The 24,603-nt window shown below is 45.5% G+C and overlaps 1 protein-coding gene across 1 annotated transcript in view; it reads right to left on the bottom strand.

Moving 5' to 3' along the window:
- MTR (5-methyltetrahydrofolate-homocysteine methyltransferase) overlaps positions 1-24,603 on the bottom strand; it is a 106,160-nt gene that overhangs the window by 27,703 nt on the left and 53,854 nt on the right. Inside the window, 9 exon segments of the mRNA XM_030334007.1 lie at positions 316-436; positions 1,022-1,089; positions 9,597-9,697; positions 10,778-10,885; positions 12,858-13,010; positions 14,074-14,163; positions 19,865-20,005; positions 20,284-20,400; positions 22,785-22,964. Of these exon segments, the coding sequence (XP_030189867.1) occupies positions 316-436; positions 1,022-1,089; positions 9,597-9,697; positions 10,778-10,885; positions 12,858-13,010; positions 14,074-14,163; positions 19,865-20,005; positions 20,284-20,400; positions 22,785-22,964 (1,079 nt within the window).

Raw genomic sequence — 24,603 nt, 5'->3', positions numbered from 1 at the left:
CAAGAGGAGAGTTTAACAGAAATCTCAGGAACTGAATGGGAGGGGAGAGGATTAAGGAAAAGACAATGACAAGCCAAAGGAATCCCAAAAAAGGCAAAGGGCGGGGAGATCACAGAGGAAGTTTCCTACAGCCTGCTGCAGAAGTGTCCTGGCCCAGGCTCTTGTCCAAGTGAAGACTGAAAGCTCCTGAGCTTATAGAACAAGGAGCCGATGAGCTAAGCATAATAAAAAACAACCCAGGTTTCATCACTGTTTGTAAACACCGGCATTTAAATGAATTTAAAGGACAGCAAGGAGCTCATTAGCATGACTTACCTCGATGTGGTCGCCCCTCCAATCAACAACGGAATCTTTATAGCCAACCTCTCCATTTCCTTGGCAACAAAAATCATTTCATCCAGGGAAGGAGTGATGAGTCCTGACAGGCCTATTATATCTAGTATTTCAAAAAAGAAGAAAGGACAGTGAGAATGAAGATGAGACAAAAGCAGAGAAGTATGGAAGACTCATTTTAGCAACTCTGTAATAAAGACCGTGAGACCTAACTAACATCGACTCCCCATTTCTAATTCTAAGACATCTCTCCTGACTGGGGAGTTTCGATTTACTATTTGTTTGCTTTACATAATAAATGGGATTTGTAACTTAACGTTACAACAGTGTACTTTCCACAGTTGGGGGAAGCCATGCAAATAAAATACATTGTTCATGATTTCCCAGACTTGGACGTGTCACGGTGTCTAAAGAAACATTAAAAACGATGAGACGATGAGATGTGGAGGAAAAAATCTAATGCAACCCTGTAATAAGAAGCCTGTTTCATTCCCCGTCTTCCAAGCTGCAAGGAGTTTCAAAGTCACCTATTCACTGATTCGACCCCCACCATCAATGACAATGAAAGCAGTCCCCCACCCCCCACAGGAGCTGGCACCTGTTGGATAGGCTGGGGCATCACCACTTACTGACAGACAGACACAGGGGAAAGGACACTCGGAGGGCCCAGAAGTCCGAGGCACAGTACCTGCTTTGTGCTCAACGGCAGCCTTCAGTATCTTGTCGCAGGGAGTCATGACCCCTAAATCAATAACTCTGAGGTACAGAAATGACAGGTGAGAAAGTTGGGGAGAACCCAAGAGAGACAAAGCCTTACTTAGCCATCAAATACCCCTCTAATGTAAATTGGAATCACAGTGACTCACTAAGGGTGGACAATGACAACTACAACTACCATTTATTAGGTACTTGCCATATGCCGGGTGCTAGGCTAAGATTTTTAAAGCAGCTTTATTGACACAGAACTCATACAGCATAAAACTCACCCATTCAAAATACATGATTCAGTTATTTTTGGCATACTACATTATTTTTTTAAGTTTATTTATTTATGTTGAAAGAGAGAGAGAGAGACAACAAGCTGGTGAGGGGCACAGAGAAGGAGACAGAATCCCAAGCAGGCTCCACACCATCAGCACAGAACCCAATGCAGAGTTTGAACTCATGAACTGTGAGATCATGACCTGAGCCGAGATCAAGAGTCAGATGCTTAACCGACTGAGCCACCCAGGTACCCCTACGTTATTATTTTTTTTAAGCTCTAGTAAAATACAAAAAATACCATGTGCCCTTCTAACGATTCAGTTTAAAATTCAGCGGCCCTAATCAGAGTCGGTCACAGTGCTGTGCAACCATCACAATACCCGGTCATCTCCCCAAATAGCAACTCTAATCATCTGGCAACAGTTCCCCATTCCCAGTGGTCCTGGTGAATCTGCCAACTCTAGACATTTGTGTAAGTGGACTCATACATCACTTGTCCTTATATCTGGCTTATTGCACTTAGCACAATGGACACACACATTCTGCCTATTCGCTCGCCGGTCAGGGGACACGTGGGCCGTCTCCACCACGCTGAGCTTTTTGCATAATCAATCCCATTTTACCTTCAAAGCGGCTCCAGGATGCAAGTACCACCATGGGCTCCATTTTACTGAAGAAGGGCCCAGAGACATTAAGCAACTTTGTCCACACAACTAATTAGCAGTAGATTTGGGACAAGAACCACGATCTGACACCAAAACCCATTCTCTTGGCCATTGAGGCCAATAAAAACACTGGGCAAGTTCACTCAGTAAACACCTACTGAACAGGAGAGACTAGCTGGAAGCCAACGTGAAGGATCATCAGGAAGGTCGGTTCCTGCTCACGGAAAGCGGACAATATGAGAATCTGGTTACTGAGTCACGGGAGAGGGAGACAGAACCAGGGAGCAAATCACTGAGGGAGACAGGGTAAGAGACTCAAAGGAAAAGCTGACCCGAGGGCTTGAGGGCCACATACAAGATGGAGGGCGGGCACGGAGCAGAAGTGCAGGGGCCCGCTTTGTGGGAACACAGTAAGACTGGAGGGGCTCCAATTGATAGAGGAGGCGCTTTCTGAACTCAAGAGGATTCCCACCCTGGACAACGTTCCATGTACGACTCCTCTATTCGAGATTTAGAAAGCACCCATCATGGTGGTCATTTTTACAATTTAATTTCATCATGAGTATGCATTTCACAGCATGATTTTCACCTCTTTCATAATGTCAACAATTAAAATAGGCAAAATAATTGGGGGCACCTGGATGGCTCAGTTGGTTAAGCATCTGACTTCAGCTCAGGGCATGATCTCACAGTTTGTGAGTTCGAGCCCCGTGTCGGGCTCTGTGCCGACAGCTCAGAGCCTGAAGCCTGCTTCAGATCCTGTGTCACCCTCTCTCTCTGCCCCTCCCTTACTTGCACTCTGTCTCCCTCAAAAATAAACATTTAAAAAAATTTTTTTTAAATAAAACAGGCAAAGTAATTAAAAAAAAAAAAAGAAAATCAACGAACTACTACTGGACACACCATCATCTGGTCAGAGGGGATGCCTGACAGGAAGGAGTCTTGCTTCTCACTATGTATCTTTTTATACTCACTTTCTAGCTTGCTCCCATTATTACTTTAAAAGAAAAGAAAAGAAAAAAACTGGCCCATATGAATCCCCAGTAAAAAGCAAGACAATTTCAAATCAACAGTAACTACGCTCAGCTTTGTTGGCACTAACCCAGCAGAGAGTAAATGCTGTGCGTTTTACTGATGTGGGACGGCAGGTCCTAACAACAGTGAGATGACGCCACGTTTTTGTTTTTAGCAAATTAGGAAAGGCTGGTAACTACACCTTTTGTTAAACTAGGACTAAATACAGACTGTTGCATACAAAATTAAGTACAATAGCGTATTGCTTTTTAAATCGAGACAAGACGGCATACATTTCAAAGCTGTGTTCAACGTCATATGGTATTTTCAAAATTCAATTACAAATCATCAGTCTGATGGCGAGAATCAACTTGCTCTCATTCCTTTTTCTTGTTTTAAGCAGTGTGTCCTTCGGGAACATCTTACACATGCTTGCTTTGTTTGAGGACATTGAGGAGACCCTGTGGCTGGACAGAAATGTGGAAAGGGGGAAACTGTAGGCACAGAGGTCAGAGAGGGCATCTTAAGGGGGGCAACTAGTGAAATTTTCAAAATACCAGGTTTGAGATTTCTTTAGATATCCAAATGGAGCTCTCAGGTAGCCGACTGGATACGTGAGTCTGGAGTTCTGGTGAGGGGTCCATGCTGGAGACAGAACCTGGCACCTGGCACCAAGGTGTTAGAAAGTCACGAGACTGGACGAGATAAGGCCGTCCCGGGCCTTGTTGGCCTGGATGTGCCCCCTGGAAACTCAGAGCCTTGGGTCCAGACCTACTTTTATCGGGTCTTTTAACAAGACCCCCAGGGGAGGGGAAGGCACATGACAGTCTGAGAAGCACCACTGTGGGTGGCAGGACAGAGAAGAGGTCCAAAGCCTGAGCCCTGGAGCACTCCCCTATTTGGGGGTTGCACAGAGAAGAAAAAATCAGCAAAAGAGAGAAAACCCATGACAAGTGAGGAAAGAAGAGTTGTGAAAACAGTGGGCTAGGCGACTGGGACACAAGTTCAAGTTCCAATTTATTAGCCTGTCTTAAGAATACTGGGAAACAGTCAAACAAATCATTCATCGGGGGCGTACTTCCTGACCTTCTAGGCACAGAGAGTAATACTTACAGCCCTGAGATGCATGGAGGTGGTTGCTCACCATCAGGGACAAGCAAGCCCAGACAGAGGCCGCCCCCAGCCCCACCCTCAAGGGAAAAGGGATGTACCCCACACATCTGGGCTGAGAAAGTATTGGCAGGTTCAGAATATGCATACGGTGTGACATTCGTGGAGTGTTGTCACCTAAACTGATGACCATTAGAAGCATCCGAGGAGGGGGGATACCTGGGCTGAATCTTGAAAAAAGTAAGTAGGTATTAGCTCAATGAAGGAAAAAAGAGGGTAGTCTACACAGAGACTGGCACTAAAGATCCAGAATAATGAACCAGCTGGCCCTGGGGAACTTCAGCTGAAGGAAATGACCTGAAGCGTTGGGGTGGGGGGGGAGGGGCTTCTATGGCTGCGGCCATTCTTCCCGCCATCCCTTTCCACTGTCCCTCTGCTTTACTGCAACTTCCTGTTTCCCCCACATACATCTCCATTCCCCCTGGTTTCCCCTGGTTTCTTCAATTGGAGCCGCGTGCCCACAGGCCTCTTCTAATCCACATTCTTATATTATGCCACAGGAGAGACTACAGAGAATAAAAAATTAATGTTATGGGAAAATGCTGATTTTAGGAATCCTCTTTCTAAAGTGTTTATAAGAGAGCTTTAAACACAAGCATTTACTTTGGGCTTTTAATTCAGAAAAAAAAAATGTAAGCTGCACTCGATGCTTTAGCAAAGGCATCCGATACTAGATGAGAATACATACGATATTGTAATAGATAAGAAGTCCCTTTTACTCTCTACAAAAATTAAAAAGGAAAATCAAAGCCATGCACCTGCATCCATCATCAAATGCTTCACATTTGCTATCTCTTGAAGAGAACTGAAGATGACATTTGTCTCTGATCCTGCAATTCACACACGCTACCACTAGATGGAAGCACCCAACCACTCTGCAGTCCCCAGCCAAAGTCTCCAATCTGTGCTTAAGCGGTGCTGACAGTGTCTGTTTCCATTTCTCCTTTTTTAAAACAATGAATGAGACAAATTCTGGAAAGTCTCCCTTTCAAATATAACAAGTTGGGCAGAGGAACCGAATAGCTATTTTTCCAAAGAAGACATCTGAAGGGCCAACAGCGTAGATCAGAAGACGCTCAGCATCACTCATCATCGGGGAAATGCCAATCAAACCCAAAATGATATCACCTCAAACGTGTTAGAATGGCTGTTATCAGAAAGCCGCATGGTAACAAGTGTTGGCCAGGATGTGGATGAAATGCTGTCACCATAAAAAAAGAAACGGTAACTATATGAAGTGAAAGTACTGTTGGCTAACACTATGGCGGTAATCACACTGCAGTGTGTAAGTGTACCAAACCAATACGTTGTACACCTTAAACTTCTACAATGTTTTAGGTCAATTACATCTCAATAAACCAGGAAAACTGTGTAACACCTCCCCACACCTATATATACATCTCAGCTTGAAAATCTCTGAATAATTATCTAGTGAGCATGTGTGGAGCATAGGACTGGACTAGTCTGCCCTTGACTTAGATAGTCATTTTTCTCACTCAACTGAACACTCTAATATTATTCAGTTTGAAAGTATTTCATTTATAGCCATCTGTATATTGCTTAATTTTTGCTCATACTAGACAGATTAGCAACAACTGGTTAAATACAAACAGGCCTCTGTTATTATTATCTGCTTCACCAGATCCATATTTTTAAAGTACTAGATATAGGATATCTAATTTTATTTTATGTTTAATTTTTTTTAACATTTATTTATTTTTATTTTATTTTTTTTTAATTTTTTTTTTCAACATTTATTTATTTTTGGGACAGAGAGAGACAGAGCATGAACGGGGGAGGGGCAGAGAGAGAGGGAGACACAGAATCGGAAACAGGCTCCAGGCTCCGAGCCATCAGCCCAGAGCCCGACGCGGGGCTCGAACTCACGGACCGCAAGATCGTGACCTGGCTGAAGTCGGACGCTTAACCGACTGCGCCACCCAGGCGCCCCTATTTATTTTTTGAGAGACGGAGTGAGACAGTGCACAAGCAGGGGAGGGGCAGGCTGGGGGGAGGGGGGACACACAGAATCCAAAGCAGGCTCCAGGCTCTGACCTGTGCTAACACAGCTAGCACAGAGCCCAACGTGAGGCTCAAAGTCAGGAACCATGAGATCATGACCTGAGCCGAAGCTGGACACTTAATCGACTGAGCGATCCAGGCACCCAAATATAGGATATCTAATTTTAAATTTTCTGCTGACATATCCTACTTTTTCTTACACAAACGACATGCATTAACTGTGTTTACAGTTTGCGTTTACCTGTGCTTTACCAGTGTGCATTTTTTTTAAATGTTTGTTTATTTTGAAAGAGGGAGCACAAGCAGGGAGGGGCAAAGAGAGAGGGAGAGACAGAATCCCAAGCAGGCTCCATGCTGTCAGCACAGAGCCTGATGCAGGGCTCGAACCCACAAATCGTGAGATCATGACCTGAGCCGAAATCAAGAGTCAGACACTCAACCGAATGAGCCACCCGGGTGCTCCCACATTTTCTTTTTATATAAAAATTATTAAGGAGCATATTTAAAATCCATTTTTCAGGTACTATCTGATCAAAAAACATTTTTAAATACTTTATATTACTTAAGAGGAATTTAACTAGAATGTTAACATTAAACATTACAATTAAAGTTGTTTAACTTCATAATCAATAATGGAAGATAAACTGAGAGAGCAGAGTCCTCCCTTTTGGAATCAGAAGCCCTGAGTATATGGCTTGCCACTTGCTGGCTGTGTGACCATGAAGAAACTCCTGAACTTCTCTAAGCCTCAGTTTCCTCGTCTGTAAAATGAGAAAGACAATAATTGAAGCAGGCAGAACAGGATCAAAACCGTAAGGAAGGAAGGAAGGAAGAAAGAAAAGAAAGGAAAAGAAAACCATCAGGAAAAGAAGACAGAAAACAGAAAAACCAGTGATGTAAAAGCACTAGCTCATTTGTGAAGTGGTAGCCAAATGTTAGGTATTAGTGGCCTCTTGGTGGATGTATCCCTTAGGTCTATTCAAATTCTCAAATTTACATGTTCTACTAGATCACAGAATCTAATGCATCATCCCCATAAAAGTGTTCTGTGTCTGGACAGAACTATCATCTTTAGTCCTCTTGACTTCTTTTTCCTTCAAAAAGAAAAAAATCCTTACCACCTTATGAGATTTTCTGCATCGATGACAAAGAGCCTGGAACTAGAAAGCTGCCTTAAGATTTGGTTCTGGATGGTTTGCTAGACTCACTCACTAGCTGCGTCGTTCACTCCAGATCCAGCCTAGAACCGGGAGGCTCAGCAAAAGTATACATTTAACTACATAGGGTAGATGGCGGGGGGGGGGGGACACTTGCCTCCTAGCTAACACCATAAAATTAAACTGATCAGGGGGCCACGTGTTAAGAGACACAAGACCCAAGAGGGCGTCTGTCGTGATAGAAAAGGTTTGTACGTTCACTCATGCTTTTATCAAAGGGATAAATACAGTTTCACTAGCAGATGTTTCTCCAGTTAGACTTATGAGCAAAGACAAGCACCCCTTCAATGCACAGGACGGAGGAACTGGATGTGCTGGAGGAAAGCCTCGGGTTTAATAAGCAGGTTTCACAGATGCTGACATTCAGCTGGAGCAGCACCCTGGAGAAATGCCACAGTTCTCCCCGGCCTCTTAAAATTTTTTTTTTTTTCAACGTTTATTTATTTTTGGGACAGAGAGAGACAGAGCATGAACGGGGGAGGGGCAGAGAGAGAGGGAGACACAGAATCGGAAACAGGCTCCAGGCTCCGAGCCATCAGCCCCGAGCCCGACGCGGGGCTCGAACTCCCGGACCGCGAGATCGTGACCTGGCTGAAGTCGGACGCCCAACCGACTGCGCCACCCAGGCGCCCCTCCCCGGCCTCTTAAAACGTCTTTAACTGGAGGAAAAAACATTCCTAGCGTGATTCTTTGGGCTACTTATCCATTTTCTGAAAATAAAAAATTATAAACTCATGACAAAAATATCTCAAGAACTGCTTTAAGAAGTTTACCTACAAGCTGCTTTTTTTCAACAGTTTCTGGACCACGATCACAACTGTATAGGTACCTGGCTATTTAGCCTCATAAACAGTAAATTTCCTGAGTTTCTTGAGAGAAGTCAACTAAATCATTTTGGTGTCTCTAGTGCAATGTGTGGTCTATAGCAGACGATCTATAAACACTTGTAAGCTGAATTCAATGCTGACTAATTATGACGAATGCAAACAGAAACCAACGACATCAGGTTTGAAAAGGTGAGACCAGAGCAGAGATAGCTTGTAGATTCCAGGAAGGAAACCCCTTATCCAAATACTTACTCTATAGTTGAAATCTCATGTCAACAACCTCCAATGTATTTACCTTTTAAAAAAGAATAAATACATCCCCAAATTCCTCATTTGCAAGACTGGGAGAGAGTACTAAGTGTTCTGACAGTGAGTGGGCAGAAAACAGAAATGTCTGTGAAGAAAGGGGCAAAAGTGCCATCCTGACACCGTTCTCGTTCCTTGACTCCAGCCTCCCTGAGGGCTTCTTGGTTGCATTACATTGGCCTCGAATACAGAGATGGTTAACCAAGTTGAAAGGAGGGAGGGGCTGGAAGGGTAACTGTCACGGGACAGCCGGAGCGACCCGTGAGGGGCCACGGCTGCGCCACAGGCCTGGCTCTCTTCTTCAGAGAGGACAGAGTACGTTGGAAGGAAGTCCATGACTCACAGGGACTGTGGTTGGACATGGACCAGAGAAGGCATTAGTTGTATTAGGCTTTGGATCATAAAGAATATGTTGAAATCTGAGCAAAACATACACTTACTATAGGTCATCAGCTCTCACATGGAAATAACTTAGTGCTGAATATTTATCCACTATAAAGAGACACATCAGCAAGAGATTTTACTTCTGTACATTCCAAAATCTAGCTTCATCATTTCCAAGAGGCATGCACAGTCCTGTTCTAAGCAGAGGAAGGAGAGAATTGTACAGTCAAAGCCTTCTTATAAAACCCCATTTAGCCAAAGTCTCAGCTCTAAGATTTCCGCTCTAAGACTGCCATCGTTTACTGAGGAGAAAAAGAGAACCCGCTCTAGGCCACGGGCTGCAGGCAGGAGCCCAGTGTTCTAGTAATTAGAGCCTCTGGCCCAAGGTCAATTCTCAAGAAGCCTCTTGGTTGTTCTGATCTGGCTTGAATAGTTTGTACTGTTCCTTTTGTCCTTTTCAACCAGATTAACAGGTGACAAACTTACTCATTTATTTCATTTGAAAAGGCGTGTTCAATGTGGAAGTGCGAAAACACAGTCAGGAAACAGAAATTAAAAATAACCTCCAACATCCACGGCTGGACCCTACCCCTCCCAACCAATACAGAATCATTGCTGCAAATGCTTTAATTTTTGAATAAGAAAGGGGATGAGAGAGGTGGGTCTTGACTCACCTGAAATTATTGCAGCCAAGGACAACGCCAACTATGTTCTTGCCTATGTCGTGCACGTCCCCTTTCACGGTGGCCAACACGATGGTGCCCTGGTAGGGGTCCTGGGGAGCAAACCAAGCAGCTGAGCACTGCTGTGGTCACTTAGAACAGACCAACTTAAATCTCTAGAAGCAGACAAGTGTTGCCACAGAAAGCACTCTAATACAACAAAGACAACCCCGGAGACTGACCCAGAACCCACATCACATGCTCTGCGAGTACAAAGCTGTGCCCACGAGCAGTTCCAAGGCAGCCTGCCTAGCAGGGGAGCTCAGGGAACTTCAAGCATGGGTTCCATCACCTCGAAGAACAGTTTAAGTTCGAATCCAACACGGTCCCATAGCTGAACGACAGATCTTAAACTGCAAAAACACTGTCTGAGAAATATTTATTGTGAGCAGAAAAGGGAGAGGCGGGGAACAGAGGGAGAAGCCTCATCAGAATCTGAACCACCATCTCAACAGCATTTAATTATCTTTTGTTTCTTCAATACCATTGTCCTAAGCCCTGCCAGCAACCCCTCCCTCAATTAATTAAGTTAATTTTTAAAAAGAAAAGGAAAAGGCACACAAGGCAAGTGGGAGGTCTGTCGGAGCCATTCACAAGCTCACACCAAGTTAAGGATTCAGAATCCCATGGGCCAAAGCTGGCTGAGCTTCTCGGGGAGCTGAACAAGGTCAAAGCTTCATGACTGACTCTGGCAGCACAGCCAACAAGATTTAAATTGGATCCGGAAGCAGTGCCAAGGACATTACCAGAATACAGAGAAAAATCAGTGAAGAGGTTTCCAAAGCCAAACCTGACTCAGTTACCTCAAGGGGAGGGACCGATCTCTACAGCTACGGTGTCTAGCACAGCACCTGGCACACAGTAGGAGCCTTGTGAATGGTCAACAGATAAACAGAGTGGTTTTGTTTTGAAATCACGGGCTTGGTTTGGAAAACTACGCTCATATTAAAAATTCAGAGAGCCACATTCAGAGGAAAATCCCAGGGTATTCTGATATCTGGTAAAAGAGATCACCGCTCTATTTTATCAATCAGTGACAGGCACAGCCAAGCCCCGTGGTCCCTACCCCAACCCAGTAACCGTCTCTGAGGCCAATTCCTCCCAGGGCCCACCGGCCTGAACAAATGACTTGCCTCCTCTTCTTCTATGCCAGCATGCGTTTTATTTTCTTCTCTTTCTTTTTCCATGAAAGGAATAAGGTGGCCAACGGCCTTCTTCATGACTCGAGCTGACTTTATAACCTAGGAAAAATACACAGAGTCCACCATCTTTTACCAAACCCCCTGAATGGTTGCTACTGGCCCCTCGTAGCCTCTTAATTTAGCATAAATGAAGAACACAAGCTTTGGCCTCGGGTCAGCCACACCGGAGTCCACTTTTGACAGCAGACAGGATGAGGAATGAGTTCCTCGTGGAGAAAGACAATGAATGAGGCACAGAAGGAAAACAAGGCTAGGACCCCCGTGCTGCGATTCCTGTCCTCTGAACCTCTCTGCACACTATTGTTTCTCAGCCCAGAAGGCCGCCCATCACTTCTCCAAGTTCTGTGCGCCCTTTTCCACTCACCAGAGCCCCTTCTCAGCCTTCCCGTCTTGCTCCCCAGCACTACAATTCACTTATAATTAAGGCTTATGCTGAAGCAAGAACGGGGCCTTTTACAGAATCCATCAACGTATGCTAATATTCATGGGTGGGAGTACGATGCACTGTCTCCAAGTGAATTCTCAGAGCAGAAACCCAGCAGACACCATTAGCCAAATGATCAAGGTTAATATAACCAGTAATGAGACACAGCAACATTCTTGGCCTCCTCATAGGATCCACTGAGAAGGGCACAGCATCACCCTTATGCTTGCCAAAAATGAGCAAACATCAGACAAACCCAAACTGAGTGGCAGCTATATAAAAACTGTGCTGCACTCTTCAAAAATCAAGGTCATAAGGAAAGACTGAGGAGCTGTCAGAGAGACCAGGATAAGAGCAGTGTGGGATCCTGGAATAAAAAGAAAACAGTAGTGGGAAAACTGGTGAAATCTGGGGCAGCTGGGTGGTTCAGCCAGTTAAGCATCCGACTTCAGCTCAGGTCACGATCTCGAGGTTGGTGGGTTGGAGCCCCGCGTCGGGCTCTGTGCTGACAGCTCGGAGCCTGGAGCCTGGATTCTGTGTCTCCCTCTCTTTGTCTGCCCCTCCCCAGCTCATGCTCTGCCTCCTCTCTCTCTCTCAAAAATAAACAAACATTAAAAAAAAAAAAATCTGGTTAAATCTGAGCAAGGTCTTTATTTAACAGCATTACACCGCTGTTAACTGCACTCAGGTCAAGGAAAAATGTTTACCTTAGGGGAAGAAGCTGGGGGAGGGATATACAAGCCATTTTTCAAGGTATGTTTGCAGTGTGTCTGTCTAATGTCACCTTAAAAATGCAAAGTTAAAAGTAAGTCAACGTCATGAAAAACAAAGACTGAGGAACTGTCACAGGCTGGAGGAGATAAGACAGGACCACAAATCGTTCCTCGTCTCGTGTGTGGTGGTAGTTTGGCTGGTGCATACGTGTGAACACTTTTCACACTGTCTCCTCCACAAACATGCACTTCATTGTATGTTAATCATACAACAAAAAAAGCTGTTAGAGAAAGGGTGAATGTTATGAAAGAAAGTGGGCATTTAGTTAAATACAGGAAGAGTAATTAGAAAAACCAAAAAGGGCCTTGTTCCGTATGACTCGCAGCCCCAACCCTGATGGCCCCACAGACGTTTTGTTAACTGATATGGTTAGTATCCCCTATAAATCAAAATAAGAGTTCTGGTTTTCTCGAAACATAAAATTTAATGTTTATCACTATTCTAAACGCATCCTTCAAGATGAATACTGGCTGGTCAAATCAAATGCTGACGTTATTAACTTTACATGAAGCAGGGGTTTTATTTTAATTTGGGGGAAGAGCAGATAGGTGCTGGGAGTAAGATGTGGTGGCACTTCCTCCTCACAAAGTAAAGGATTTCCAGATGACCTCTAACCTCTAACCTGCACATCACCCTGAAGACGGACCTCCCGGACGTCACTCGTAGGACATTTACAGAAAGAATGACCACATCTCAGTGCCCACGAGCTCTTGTCAAACTTCAAACTTGAGAAATCTACCCGAACTTACTATTTACTAAAAGACAAAGTCTTTTTCTTTCAATTGTGAAAACCACCCCCCATCTTTTGCCAACCTGAGGCAGAAACATTTTTCCAGCTCCAAAAAGGTCACCGACAACTTTCATGCCGTTCATGAGAGGCCCTTCAATTATATTCAGAGGCCGGGGATATTTTTCCTGGTTTAACCTGGCTTCTTCAGTATCCTCAATAATATGTTTTTCGATACCCTATTAAAAAAAAAAAGTTAGGATAAAAATCACATTAAAAATTGGCCTAAGGCCAGTCAATAAAGAATGAATCATAGAAATGCTTACGAGTACAGGTTTTGGAATTAGAGTACGCGGGTTCAAATCCTGGCTCACTAATCTCAGCAATTTATCAAGCCTCAGTTTCCTAAACTGTCACACAGTACCTGCCTCATGTGGTTAGTTTTGAGAATTAAATGAAATAACCTATGTAAAGTGCTCAGCTGGCTTTACTGATACAAGGTAAGCACTCCCTAAAAGTATGCAGAAGTGAAAGAAGGAATACTGTGAGTAAAGTCCAAATTCATCATAAAATACACTGTGTCCTACCTGAACGTTTAGCAGAGTATGCCTTACTAATGACCTCCTGTGGAAGCAGTGTGTGTTGTCAAGGTAAAGTTCTGGGGCTGGGGAGGAATGACAGTGGGCAGGACCCTTAGGCGAAGTCCAAACCCACAAAGCCTCCGCTGACTCACCCAGCCTTCACTGATCAAGCCCTAATCCTCGGTGTCCCCAGTTCAAGGTCCCTTGAATGTGGCTCAGTGATTCCACAACCTGAAATATGTGCATCTCAAAAAAGTGTCAAGAGGTTGAAAGTTAAATTCGAGAGCCAAAAAGAGAACTCAGAAGTTCTCCGGACCACAAACGAGGACACCGAAGCCAAGAGCTTATGTTGTCTGAAGTCCAAATTATCAGCAGAAGATCCAGGACTTGCTCGTGGATCAAATGACGGCAACTCGGTCTAGAACAGCGTTTCCCGACCTTGGCAGTACGGACATTCTGGGCTGAATAATTCTCTGTCACGCGGGCCCGTCCTGTGCACTAGAGGAGGTTTACGGGATCCCCGGCCACTGGATGCCAGGAACACCTCCCACCCCCTACTCTGACGACCAAAACTACCTCTAGACACCGCCAACTGTGCTCCGTGGGGGGGGGACAGTGTCCAAACTGCTCAGGAGTGGTCTAGGGAATCTCCCCTCCAGCAACCACCGCGAGGCTCCACCAGCCAGCCTGTTCTCACTCACCCCGTGCTCCCACAGCTCACCTTCACAAGGGCATACTCGAGGCGTTCTTCAATGGGGCCGTTCCTCCACTCGTCAGTCTGGACGACTTTCTTCCCTCCTTTGCCATGAGTCTGAGTTGAAATTAGGGCAGAGAGTGGGTACAACAAGCCCTCACAGCAGAAAACTATGGCTTATTCTACTTTTATATTGCTGGTGCCTAGTTGAGTGTCCAGCATGAATTAAGATCTCAATTAATGTTTGAGGGAAGGACAGAGACAAGGAGAGGTGTTTTAGGATTTAAGCTTGTGGTGGAAGGATAAAATGAGGCTCCGTTCCTCCTTTCCTAAGAGAGCAATTTCAAACGAAGTATGGCCAGGCAGGAAGAGAAGCTGCTCCCACATGCGCTGGGCCTCCGAAGGCCTCCACGTGGAGCATCACTACCCACAAATACGTGTGGAGAGGCCGTCATGTGCCGAGTCACACAGCACCCAGGACGCGGGCACACCCAAGGGGTGCAAGACACGGCCCACGCTCTCAAGGACCCCGCCACATTGTAAGGAGGCGGAAGCGGAGCCAGCAGAGAAAGCACACGCCAGGGGCTGGATGAGTACATGATCCAGACAACTACGTGCTACAAACCAGACCCAGGGTTTCGAGGAACGAGTCGTCACCACAAACCCGGGGGGAGAGAGACTTTGAGGAAACGGACAGATTCAGCAAAGGGACAAAAAGTGCAATGACCGTGGTCCATGAGGTGAATTGCATGGCCTTATCTGTTTCTCCATCTCAAGTGGTGGCATCACTTGCCCATACCAAAAATCTAAGTACGTTTGTGAACGTTCATCCCTTCCTCTCTTTCGGTCACTCACCGAGCCCTCAAAATTTCTCCCCGCCGGGCGCCTGGGTGGCTCAGTCGGTTGAGCGACCGACTTCGGCTCAGGTCGTGATCTCACGGTTCATGAGTTCAAGCCGCGTGTCGGGCTCTGTGCTGACAGCTCGGAGCCTGGAGCCTGCCTCAGATTCTCTGTCTCCCTGTCTCTCTGCCCCTGCCCCACTCATGCTCTGTCTCAGAAATAATAATTAAAAAAAATTTTTTTTTTTAATTTCTCCCCGCCGTGCTTCCGCGCTTCCGAGGTCCGAGCCGCGAGCTGGTCTCTGCAGCCCACAGCCGCCCCGGCACCAATGCACCTTCTGCACTGGAACCAGAGGGGCCTGTCTAAAATGCAAATCACGAAGCACCCCTCCCCGTTCCCCACCTCCCCCCACCCCCGTGAAAAAATTCACTGTAGGTGTCCTATTCTTCCAGGGATATATTCCCTTTCTAGGCCAAGGACCTCTGGCCACGGCTCCGCTCCGGGCCGCGCCACGCGCCAATCTGGCTTTCTCCCCCTGACCGCATCGGCTGCGTCTTCTGCCCCGCCGGCCCAGCGGCCCAGCGAGGCCAGCTACCCAAACACTGCAGCTCCTCACACTCCCCATCATCTCCCTTGCCCCTGGGCCTTCACAGTCATTCACCTGACACGCATTCACTCAGCACCCACCTATGGGCCAGCCCCCCGACCCGCTACGTGCAAATGCCTCCCTGGGGCAGCACCGCACTCCAACACCAAATCCTCGCCCGCCGGCTCGCTCCTCTCTAGCTTCCAGGCCTCCCCTGACCCTCGGCTCTGGGAGGCTTTCCCCGACCACCTGTACGCCTTCAGGTTCAGTGTCCCTCCTATGCATTCTCACGGCGTCCCGCACTCACCGCGCTGGATTACACCCGTGCTGTGCCTTTCTGTGCGTCTCACTCAACCGCAGAGCACATCTCTCTTACTACTTGGATCCTCCAGGCTCAGTGAGGTACACAGCACAGAACAAGAGTTCAGTAAATACTGGCTGAGTGGTTTAATGCTGAACAAAACCAGAATTTCTGCAGCAGTGTTTATACAGGCCATAGAGGCCAAGTCACGGAGCACCAGAAATCCATGTGATGGAGCCTGGATTTAACCTCACAGGCAACTGTGGGGCGGGGGCAAGGGGTGGGGGCGCAGGACAAAATTCAAAGTTCTGAAGCTGCAGAAAAACGAGGCAGTATTTTTAAGAAAAGCCCAGAAGAGGGAGGTTTTAACAGTCCGGGATAAAGGCCTGGACTACAATGTTGGTAACAGGAAGGAAGAAGACAAACACAAAGACATTAAGCGACAGACCATGTGTAAGCAGAGACGGAAGGACCTGGGAGAACCCCAGAACTGCAGGGCTGGGGTGCTCACTGCAGTAACGATGGCACAAGGGTCTCCTCACCTATCGGAAAAACTAAAGATGGCGATTTAAAAAGAACAGTTTGCAGCATGAGTCACGGGAGCCGAGACACGGAAGCAAACTAAATGTCCGCTGGTGGATAGACAGATCCAGAAAATGTGGCAGAGGCATACGAAGTCATACTGTCCAGCCACGACGATGGCAAAGCCCACAAAACCAGAGCTGTGTGGCACTGCAGAAAAAAACAGAAAGAGAAAAGAAAAAGCCCTGCTAAAGCTCACATTCATGTCACCTGACACACAGAACACCCCATTTGCTCTACGAGCCATCAGACAATTCCTGCCTGCAGGGTGGACTTGGAGGAGTGAAAACAGGGCAGTGTTGCAAACACTCTTGGAACAAGGACCTGGTGTGTCCACAGAAACCCCCCGGTGTGCAGCACTTACGTGGTGGGGAGGGGTCCAGACGGAACGTGATTACAAACAGCGGCCAATGAGGACACAGGGAAGGCCAGTGAGGATTTCACCGAAGTGCCGGCGGCTGCAGCGAATGAAAACTACCCCACCCAATGAACGTGCTGCAGAAAATCAGTGCTTCAAGCAAGAGGGACACTGGAGGGCGGCTATTTCAGAAGCACAACACGGCACGCGGAGTCCACCTTGCTCTCCAACTAGTTACTCAACAGGATGTTCACCACGAGCGAAACACAGAATGCCTCACAGGTGAAACACACACAAGACCCACTGTGGAAGCTCAGCAAATACAAAGCTACCAAGTAAAGCGACCGATCAACTGTCATGTCCATCTGGCTGCTCCTTGTACCCATATCCACCGCTCTAGGGGAGCTTCTGTGTCACAGGGTCTTCACGGTGATTGCTGCTTCGTTTCTGGAATCAAGGGGAGTAAACTGCTCCAGAGGAAGACAGAGAAGAAGGCGACCTCCAATGGCAATGAGGAAGATGAAGGCTAGATGAAGGATCAGATAACTTTTTTCACAGAAAAGTATTAAGAACAGTCTCACAATCCAAGGTCATTCAGGAACGACTATGTTCAGAACAGAGATCCTTCCAGCCCAAAGGGGTCATGACCTCCATTAGGGTACTGCTTGGTAAGGAAACCGCTCAAAGATCACATGGTACCATGCCATCTCCAGATGTCATTACCAAAAATAATTTATTCATCACAGGTCAGTCTGCACCCGATTAAAAGAATTATTTTTCAACAAACCCATTAACTCCCCCAAAGTGGGATTAGAGAGCTTAGCGAGATCAGAGAAGATGCTTTCCACCTGTTCAACAAGGTTTCACACAGGGACTTGGGTGCAGACTGCATCGTTTAATAACAAGAAAAGATAATCATTTTCTTACAAAAAAAAAAAAAAATCTTCAACCTTTACTTGCCCCTTAATATCACTGCTTTTTATGCTCCATTTGCACTTGGTACATCCTGAGAAATCGCTACAGAGCTGGCAACTCGTGGGACTTATTAAAGTATACCTGTTTTGGTTATTAATTCCCTTAATGGTAACAGAAGTCACCTTGAAGGTAGACAGCCTACTTGACAGACGGGTCAATGGCTTGTAGTAAGTCCTTGTGGCTACATTAAGAGGGAGGAAATTTCTTATATGATGGATTGTTAAGCTCTTGCAATTGCTATTAAGATCTCCCTCAGTTTGGCTGTGCCCCAGGGGCAAAACCTCTTCACAGCTCAGCAGGATACACAGAAACAAAAATCTGTAAGCAAACTCTAAAACACAGATGGAAAAGAAGGACTGACATCACCTACAAAGTCAACAAAACCTTAAATGAGAACAGCCTTACACACAAGGATTCCCACCTTTCCTCCGTGAGAGCTGGCTCATCTGGACAGTGAAGGAAAAACTGAAACGGCACATCACTGTGTGGGTGAGAACACTCTGGTATAACTTCAGGGTTATAGAAACTCGGATGCCCTTTTGGCTTCACCGGAACCCCGAGTTACTAACGGACAGGTCTCCCCACTCAGCGGAAGACAGGCTCGGAAGAAAATTGAATAGCGTTCCACACTCAGGTTCTTGATGTCTGAAGACTATTAAAGGGCTAAGCACTCTGTCTAGATGAGCAGAAACAGTCCTGGAAAGGGGGGGTGGGGGAGATCCAGAGACTGTTTCGTATGCAATGAGGTGAGAAGCACAACTTGATTATATTTGCAGTAATCAAGACCGGATCCATCCTGGCCTTGGCCCACGAGAGAAATCGGAAATGTGTTTAAGGAACGGGAAAGAGGAGCCTGTGTTCACTGGCACACAGTCCGAACTCCGTGAGCTTCAATGAGCCCACAGCAATTTCAGAAACTTAAGTCTTGTCACCTGTAAGCTGACAAGGAGGCAGTTAACCCTGAACCTTCCTAGCCTTCCTCCAGAGCTCTTTAGTACTCACTCTTCCATGGAAGCGCAAAGTGAGCATCTCTGCCAGAGTTAAATTCAGATTTTAACACAGAAAACGTTAATGAGGGAGACAACATCCACGAGAGCACTCTACCACCTTCACAACGTGCTTTGTGACATTAACGTCCTCCTTTGCCTTCACTTTCAGAAATAAATGAGAAAGTTTTTTTGAGGTAAACATCTCATCTTTCTTAGAACTGTAGGAAGCCACACCCATGACACATACTTAATGTACCCAGGACTGCCTGACACATAAGAAGGGGAAACAAGGAACCGATTTTCAGACTCACTGTAATTATTCTCATGTCTATAGATCAGAGGTGAACAGACCACAAGCCCTCAAATGCAGAACGCTGCCACAGGTGGACCAGACCCTAGTATCAACAGGCACACAGACATAAACGTGTCACAGTGGCAACCCAGAAATAACAGCCGCACAGGAAAATCCAAAATAGCTAATTTAAATTACAAGGAAGAAAAATATCTCATAAAATGGAAACGTGACTAGAAAGTTATAACAAAATCTCAACAGTGGTTAACTTTGGATGGTAGGATTCTGATTTTTATTTTCTTCTTTTGTTTATCTGTATTTTGTAAATTTTCTAGAATTAACATGTGTGACTTTGGTATGAGAAAAAACTAATTTTACCTTTTATTTATTTTTTTTACAAATACACCATTGTTTTGATTTTTAAAAAAAATTAAAAAAAAATTTTTTTAGAGACAGAGCACAAATAGGGGAGAGGGACAGAGAGAGAGTGAAAAAGAGAGAGAGAGAGAGAGAGAGAGAGAGAGAGAGAGAGAGAAGCTCAAGCACAATCCAAGCTCAGTGCAGAGCCTGATGCAGGGCTCGATCCTACAACCCTGGGATCATGACCTGAGCAGAAAGAGCCAGACACTCAACTGACTGAGCCACCCATGTGCCCCTAATTGTACATTTTAAAATAAATGTACACAAGCCTAAATTCAGAACACTGAGGCAGGCTGGGTATGGCCTGCTTCTGCTTCCTTACCCTTAACTAAGACACCTTCTCTGGAACTCTCTGTAGAAATTAAGTGATCCAAAGACTGGATTAGACACTTGCTTCTAGTCTACGATGGTCTAATGAACCTGAGTGACGAGTTCAGACAGGAAAAGCCATCTGTCAGAACACTTTTCTCTCTACCTGCGCATAGCGTAAGAGCTTCTCAGTGGCCTCGGGGTCTTTATTCCAGATGAGATCTTCACAGAGCTGGAGAAGCTCCTTATGGATATCATCATAGACAGGGAGGCTTCCGGCATTCACTATCCCCATGTCCATACCAAACTAAGGGCAATACAAAGAAAAAAAAAATGAGAATTTCCAGGGAAATTCAGAGGTCAGCAAACGTTTTCTGTAGAAAGTATTTGAGACCACGGTGTCCGTCACAACTACTCAGCTCTGCTACTGTACCGTGAAAGCAGCCACAGACGATGTATAAAGCACAGATAAAACGTTAGCCACAGAAGCTGCAGCAGGCCAGCTGCGTGAGTCTGTCCCCACATCTGCAAACCCCTGTCCCGATTAAAAACTGGCTCCAAGTGCAAACAGGTGTTGTACTGTACCTTGATGGCATGGTAAAGGAAAACCCCATGCATTGCTTCTCGAATGGCTTCCATTCCACGGAAGGAGAAGGACAAGTTGGAGAGACCTCCACTTACTCTGGCTCCAGGTAATGTTTCCTAGCAAAAAATTTAAAAGGTGAAAAGATTACCCTATTTTGCCAAAAGTAGCAATCACGTTCCTCAAGCTACATATACAAGAGCAGAAAGTAAAAAATGTGAAGTTCAAAGTAATTCAGGGCTTCTTGGAGCCAGACGTAGACTCAACTTGCCCTACCACGATGTCGTGGGAGCTCCTTCATAGACCGTCTTTCCTCCTATGCTCTAATCCCCTATGGGAAGATAAAAGATTCTGCTGTACCCACTTCATCTCTACAGGGAGCCAGACAGGGCCACAGTACATGGTGAGTGTGCCATAGAATACTTACTGAATAAATCACAGAGAAAAGAAAGACTCAGAGATGGAAAACACAGAGAGAGACAGAGTAGTCGGTCATTCACTCGAAGGCTTCTGTAGCCTAAATCAACCAACTCCCTAGTTCACCATAAACTTGGCTGATTATACCACAACGTGAAACTGAGGCTCCCAGCACACGTGATGACAATATCAAGCATGAGCATGCATGTGGAACAATAGGAACCCCTCCTTACGTTGGTCAAAGTACACACCAGCTCAAGCACTTAGGGAGACAGCTCACCTTATCTACTGCTGTGACCCAAGCACCCCACTTCTGGGTGTATGCTATAAAGAAACTCATGCACGTGCACCCAAGTTACACGTACAAGAATGTTCACAGCAGCACTGCTTATATGGTCCAAAAACTGGAAACAAACCAAATGTCTATCAACAGCAGAACAGTTGATTGTGGAACAGTTACACAATAAAATATCATCAATAAAAATGAACAAAGTATAGTGACAACATAGATGAATCTTTTAAGTAAGTCTGGGTAAGGAAAAGAGACATACAAATCTTAAGATTCTATTTAAAGGGTTTTTTTTTAATGTCTATTTATTTTTGAGGTGGGGGGAGAGAGACAGAATGTGAGAAGGGACGGGGGAGGGGCAGAGAGAGAGGAAGAGACACAGAACTTGAAGCAGGCTCCAGGCTCCGTGCTGTCAGCACATAGCCCAATGTGGGGCTTGAACTCAATGAACTGTGAGATAGATCGTGACCTGAGCCAAAGTCGGACACTTAACTGACTGAGCCACCCAGGCTCCCCTAAAGTTTATTTTTTGAGAGAGAACATGTGTGCGAGCTAGGGAGAGAGAGAGAGAGAGAGAGAGAGAGAGAGAGAGAGAGAGAGAGAGGAGAGAATCCGAAGCAGGCTCCTTGCTCAATCTCACAAACTATGAGATTGTCAGCTGAGCCGAAATCAAGAGTCGGACACTTAACCAACTGAGCCACCCAGGGACCCCAAGATTCTTATATTAAGCTCAAAACTAGGCAAAGCACTGGGTACACAGTTGATTATTTGTGGTAGTTTTGTTCCATAAAGTCACCGTGAACAATGAATCCAGGAATACTGGAATCACTGCTCCGAGGGAAAAGAGGTTCTGTTCCCGTGAACCTCTGGTCACACAATTTTCATCTACTCATCAATATATAAACTTGTCTTACGTGTGTTTGTGTAAAGACATCTTGTTTAACGTATAGTATTGATTCACTAACACTGAGCTCACAGCCAACAGCACTACAAGTCCCATCTAAACAAAGCTTACCTAATGCAAGTATTTTCTCTGCAAGGCATGTCCAGCCTTCCCACACTCAGGCACATTAGATGCCGCTGCAGCACTATACTTGGGGGCCATTGAAACAGGGAAAGAAGTTACCAAGAAAATGCTCAAAAATGTGAGAAACATAGCACTTAAATAGACCACGAAATGGACGCTTCTTTGCAGGATGATAGCTGAGAAAAGCAGGAGAGTATGTCCTTGTTGACCTCATCTGGGAACGTGTAGGTGGGGCCGCTTGAATTTTTCACCTCTCTGCACACAGGCATGTCCGTGAATGACTGCAAAAGTACCATGAGTACTGATTCTGGGGTCACGAATAAATTTTACCAAGTGGGTGAATTTGCAAATACAGACTGTACATAAGCGATAAAATTCTAAAGAAAAGCAACAAAGCGGTATCATAAAATTCAGGATGATGGTTACATCATAGAATTCAGAACGAGAGCGTAATCTGAAAGGGAGAGTCATGGGAGCACTAGACACATTCTATTTCATGACCTAAGTGAAAACTACTACGTGCTTCATATTTATTTATTACACTCTGTACCTTTTATATATTTTCTCCAGTATGTATGTTATACTCCATAGTGTAAAACACATACGTGAAAAATAAAAAAGGCCCCTAAATTTCCGAAAACCAATTTACTACCTAAGAGTAAAATGTCGACATTCCCAGCCAATAATCATGTAGCTCAAACTACTCACTGGAGCCATGGGATAAATGTGAGTGATGTCTTGGGGAGGGAAGAGAAAACATCCATACTTACTTTAATGATTTTTGTGGCGTGGATAAAATTAACAGCATACAGGTTATGTTCTTCCATCCCAGTACCAATCGTGAGGATATTAGGGTCAAAGATGATGTCATTTGGATTAAAGCCCAGTTTTTTCACAAGTAGATGGTAGGCCCGGATGCACACTCTGATTTTGGCATCCGTCTCTGTCGCCTGGGGAAGGGAGGAAAAGACGTAATTTGAGATAGAAAAATGAAGTGTTATCTATGAAAACAGAAGCACATTTCACTTGGGTACCAACGCTTGGGTTTTACAGACTGTCGCCAGCACAACAGCTACACTGAGTCTGTGAAAATAAAATCTCACACACACGCATGCGGTATATTAATAAATAAGCTTCTTAAAAAATACACACACGCTGGGGCGCCTGGGTGGCGCAGTCGGTTAAGCGTCCGACTTCAGCCAGGTCACGATCTCGCGGTCCGTGAGTTCGAGCCCCGCGTCAGGCTCTGGGCTGATGGCTCAGAGCCTGGAGCCTGTTTCTGATTCTGTGTCTCCCTCTCTCTCTGCCCCTCCCCCCGTTCATGCTCTGTCTCTCTCTGTCTCAAAAATAAATAAACGTTAAAAAAAATTTTTTTAAAAAAATACACACACGGAAAAAACTCAAACGCTACTGAGGAACAAATTAACGAGTCAGCGTCCCTCCTGTCGAGATCTGCCTGTAGCACCTTAACTCATCACCCAGGCAACACTTCTGAAGGTTTCTGGCATTTTCCTGCTCCAGTACTCCACAAAGATCCAAGAATCCCCACCTTCTTCCCCACCCCCCATGCACTGGCTAATTAATGTGTGCCTTAAATCATAAATGTAAATAGAATCCATATTACTCTTCAGAACGGTGACACTAGAAAGCAAGGAACAGATTCCAGCAAGACTCAAAACTCCCAGCTGCTGCCCCTCAAGCCTTACAGCCAGGGCTCACATCTCCGGGTTTATTTCCTAACGTTTGCTCTCATTTACTCTACTCTTCCCCCTGCTCCTCTGATGGTCTGGACACCTGCCAAGCTTCTACGTTAGAGCGAAATGCACTGCTGCCACTGCCGGGGACACACAGGGACATGGCTCTGTGCTTCGCATCACACACGTCTCAGCCCAGACAGCTCTTTCCAGTTTGGCCTTCCTTACCGTCCCCTCCGCCACCCTGCCTGTTTCCCCCATCCCATCCCCCTCGTGGCACCTCTTTCTAGAAATTGTATTTATTTGGCAAATTATTCTCATGTTTTATTATTTATTAACTTGTTGAGCCAGAACACCAGTCCTGCTGTATCCCCTGTGCCTAGAGCTGTGCCTGCCAAAGTATGTGCTCAATACCGTTTACTGAATCAACACTGCTTTTACTCAAAGCCCTTCTGAACTTTGTGATGGAGACTATCTTCAGACCAAATTTACAGCCTCAACACAGGGCTTATTCAACAAATTACATTCTGAGTTATTTTAAATATTTTTTAAAATATTTATTTTTGAGAGACAGTGTGAGTGGGGGAGGGGCAGAGAGAGAGAGAGAGAGAGGGAGGGAGAGAGGGAGGAAGAGAGAGAATCCCAAGCAGGCTCCACACTTTCAGCACACAGCCCAAGGCAGGGCTCAAACCCACAAACAGTGAGATCGTGACCTGAGCCAAAACAAGAGTCAGACATTCAACTGACTGAGCCACCTAGGAGCCCCGAGTGATTTCTTGCATAAAAAATCAAATCTGCTCTGAAGAAAAACTGAACACTTGCTATCATGACAATCCAAAAAAATAAGCCACACACAATTCTGTGTGCAAAACGTTACTGACAAATGGCCAACACC

Source organism: Lynx canadensis, chromosome D2 (genome assembly GCF_007474595.2).
Source record: "Lynx canadensis isolate LIC74 chromosome D2, mLynCan4.pri.v2, whole genome shotgun sequence".
NCBI classification, from domain to species: Eukaryota; Metazoa; Chordata; class Mammalia; order Carnivora; family Felidae; genus Lynx; species Lynx canadensis.
The sequence above is the reverse complement of the archived record's forward strand: the minus strand, read 5'-3'. Positions and strand labels throughout refer to the sequence as shown.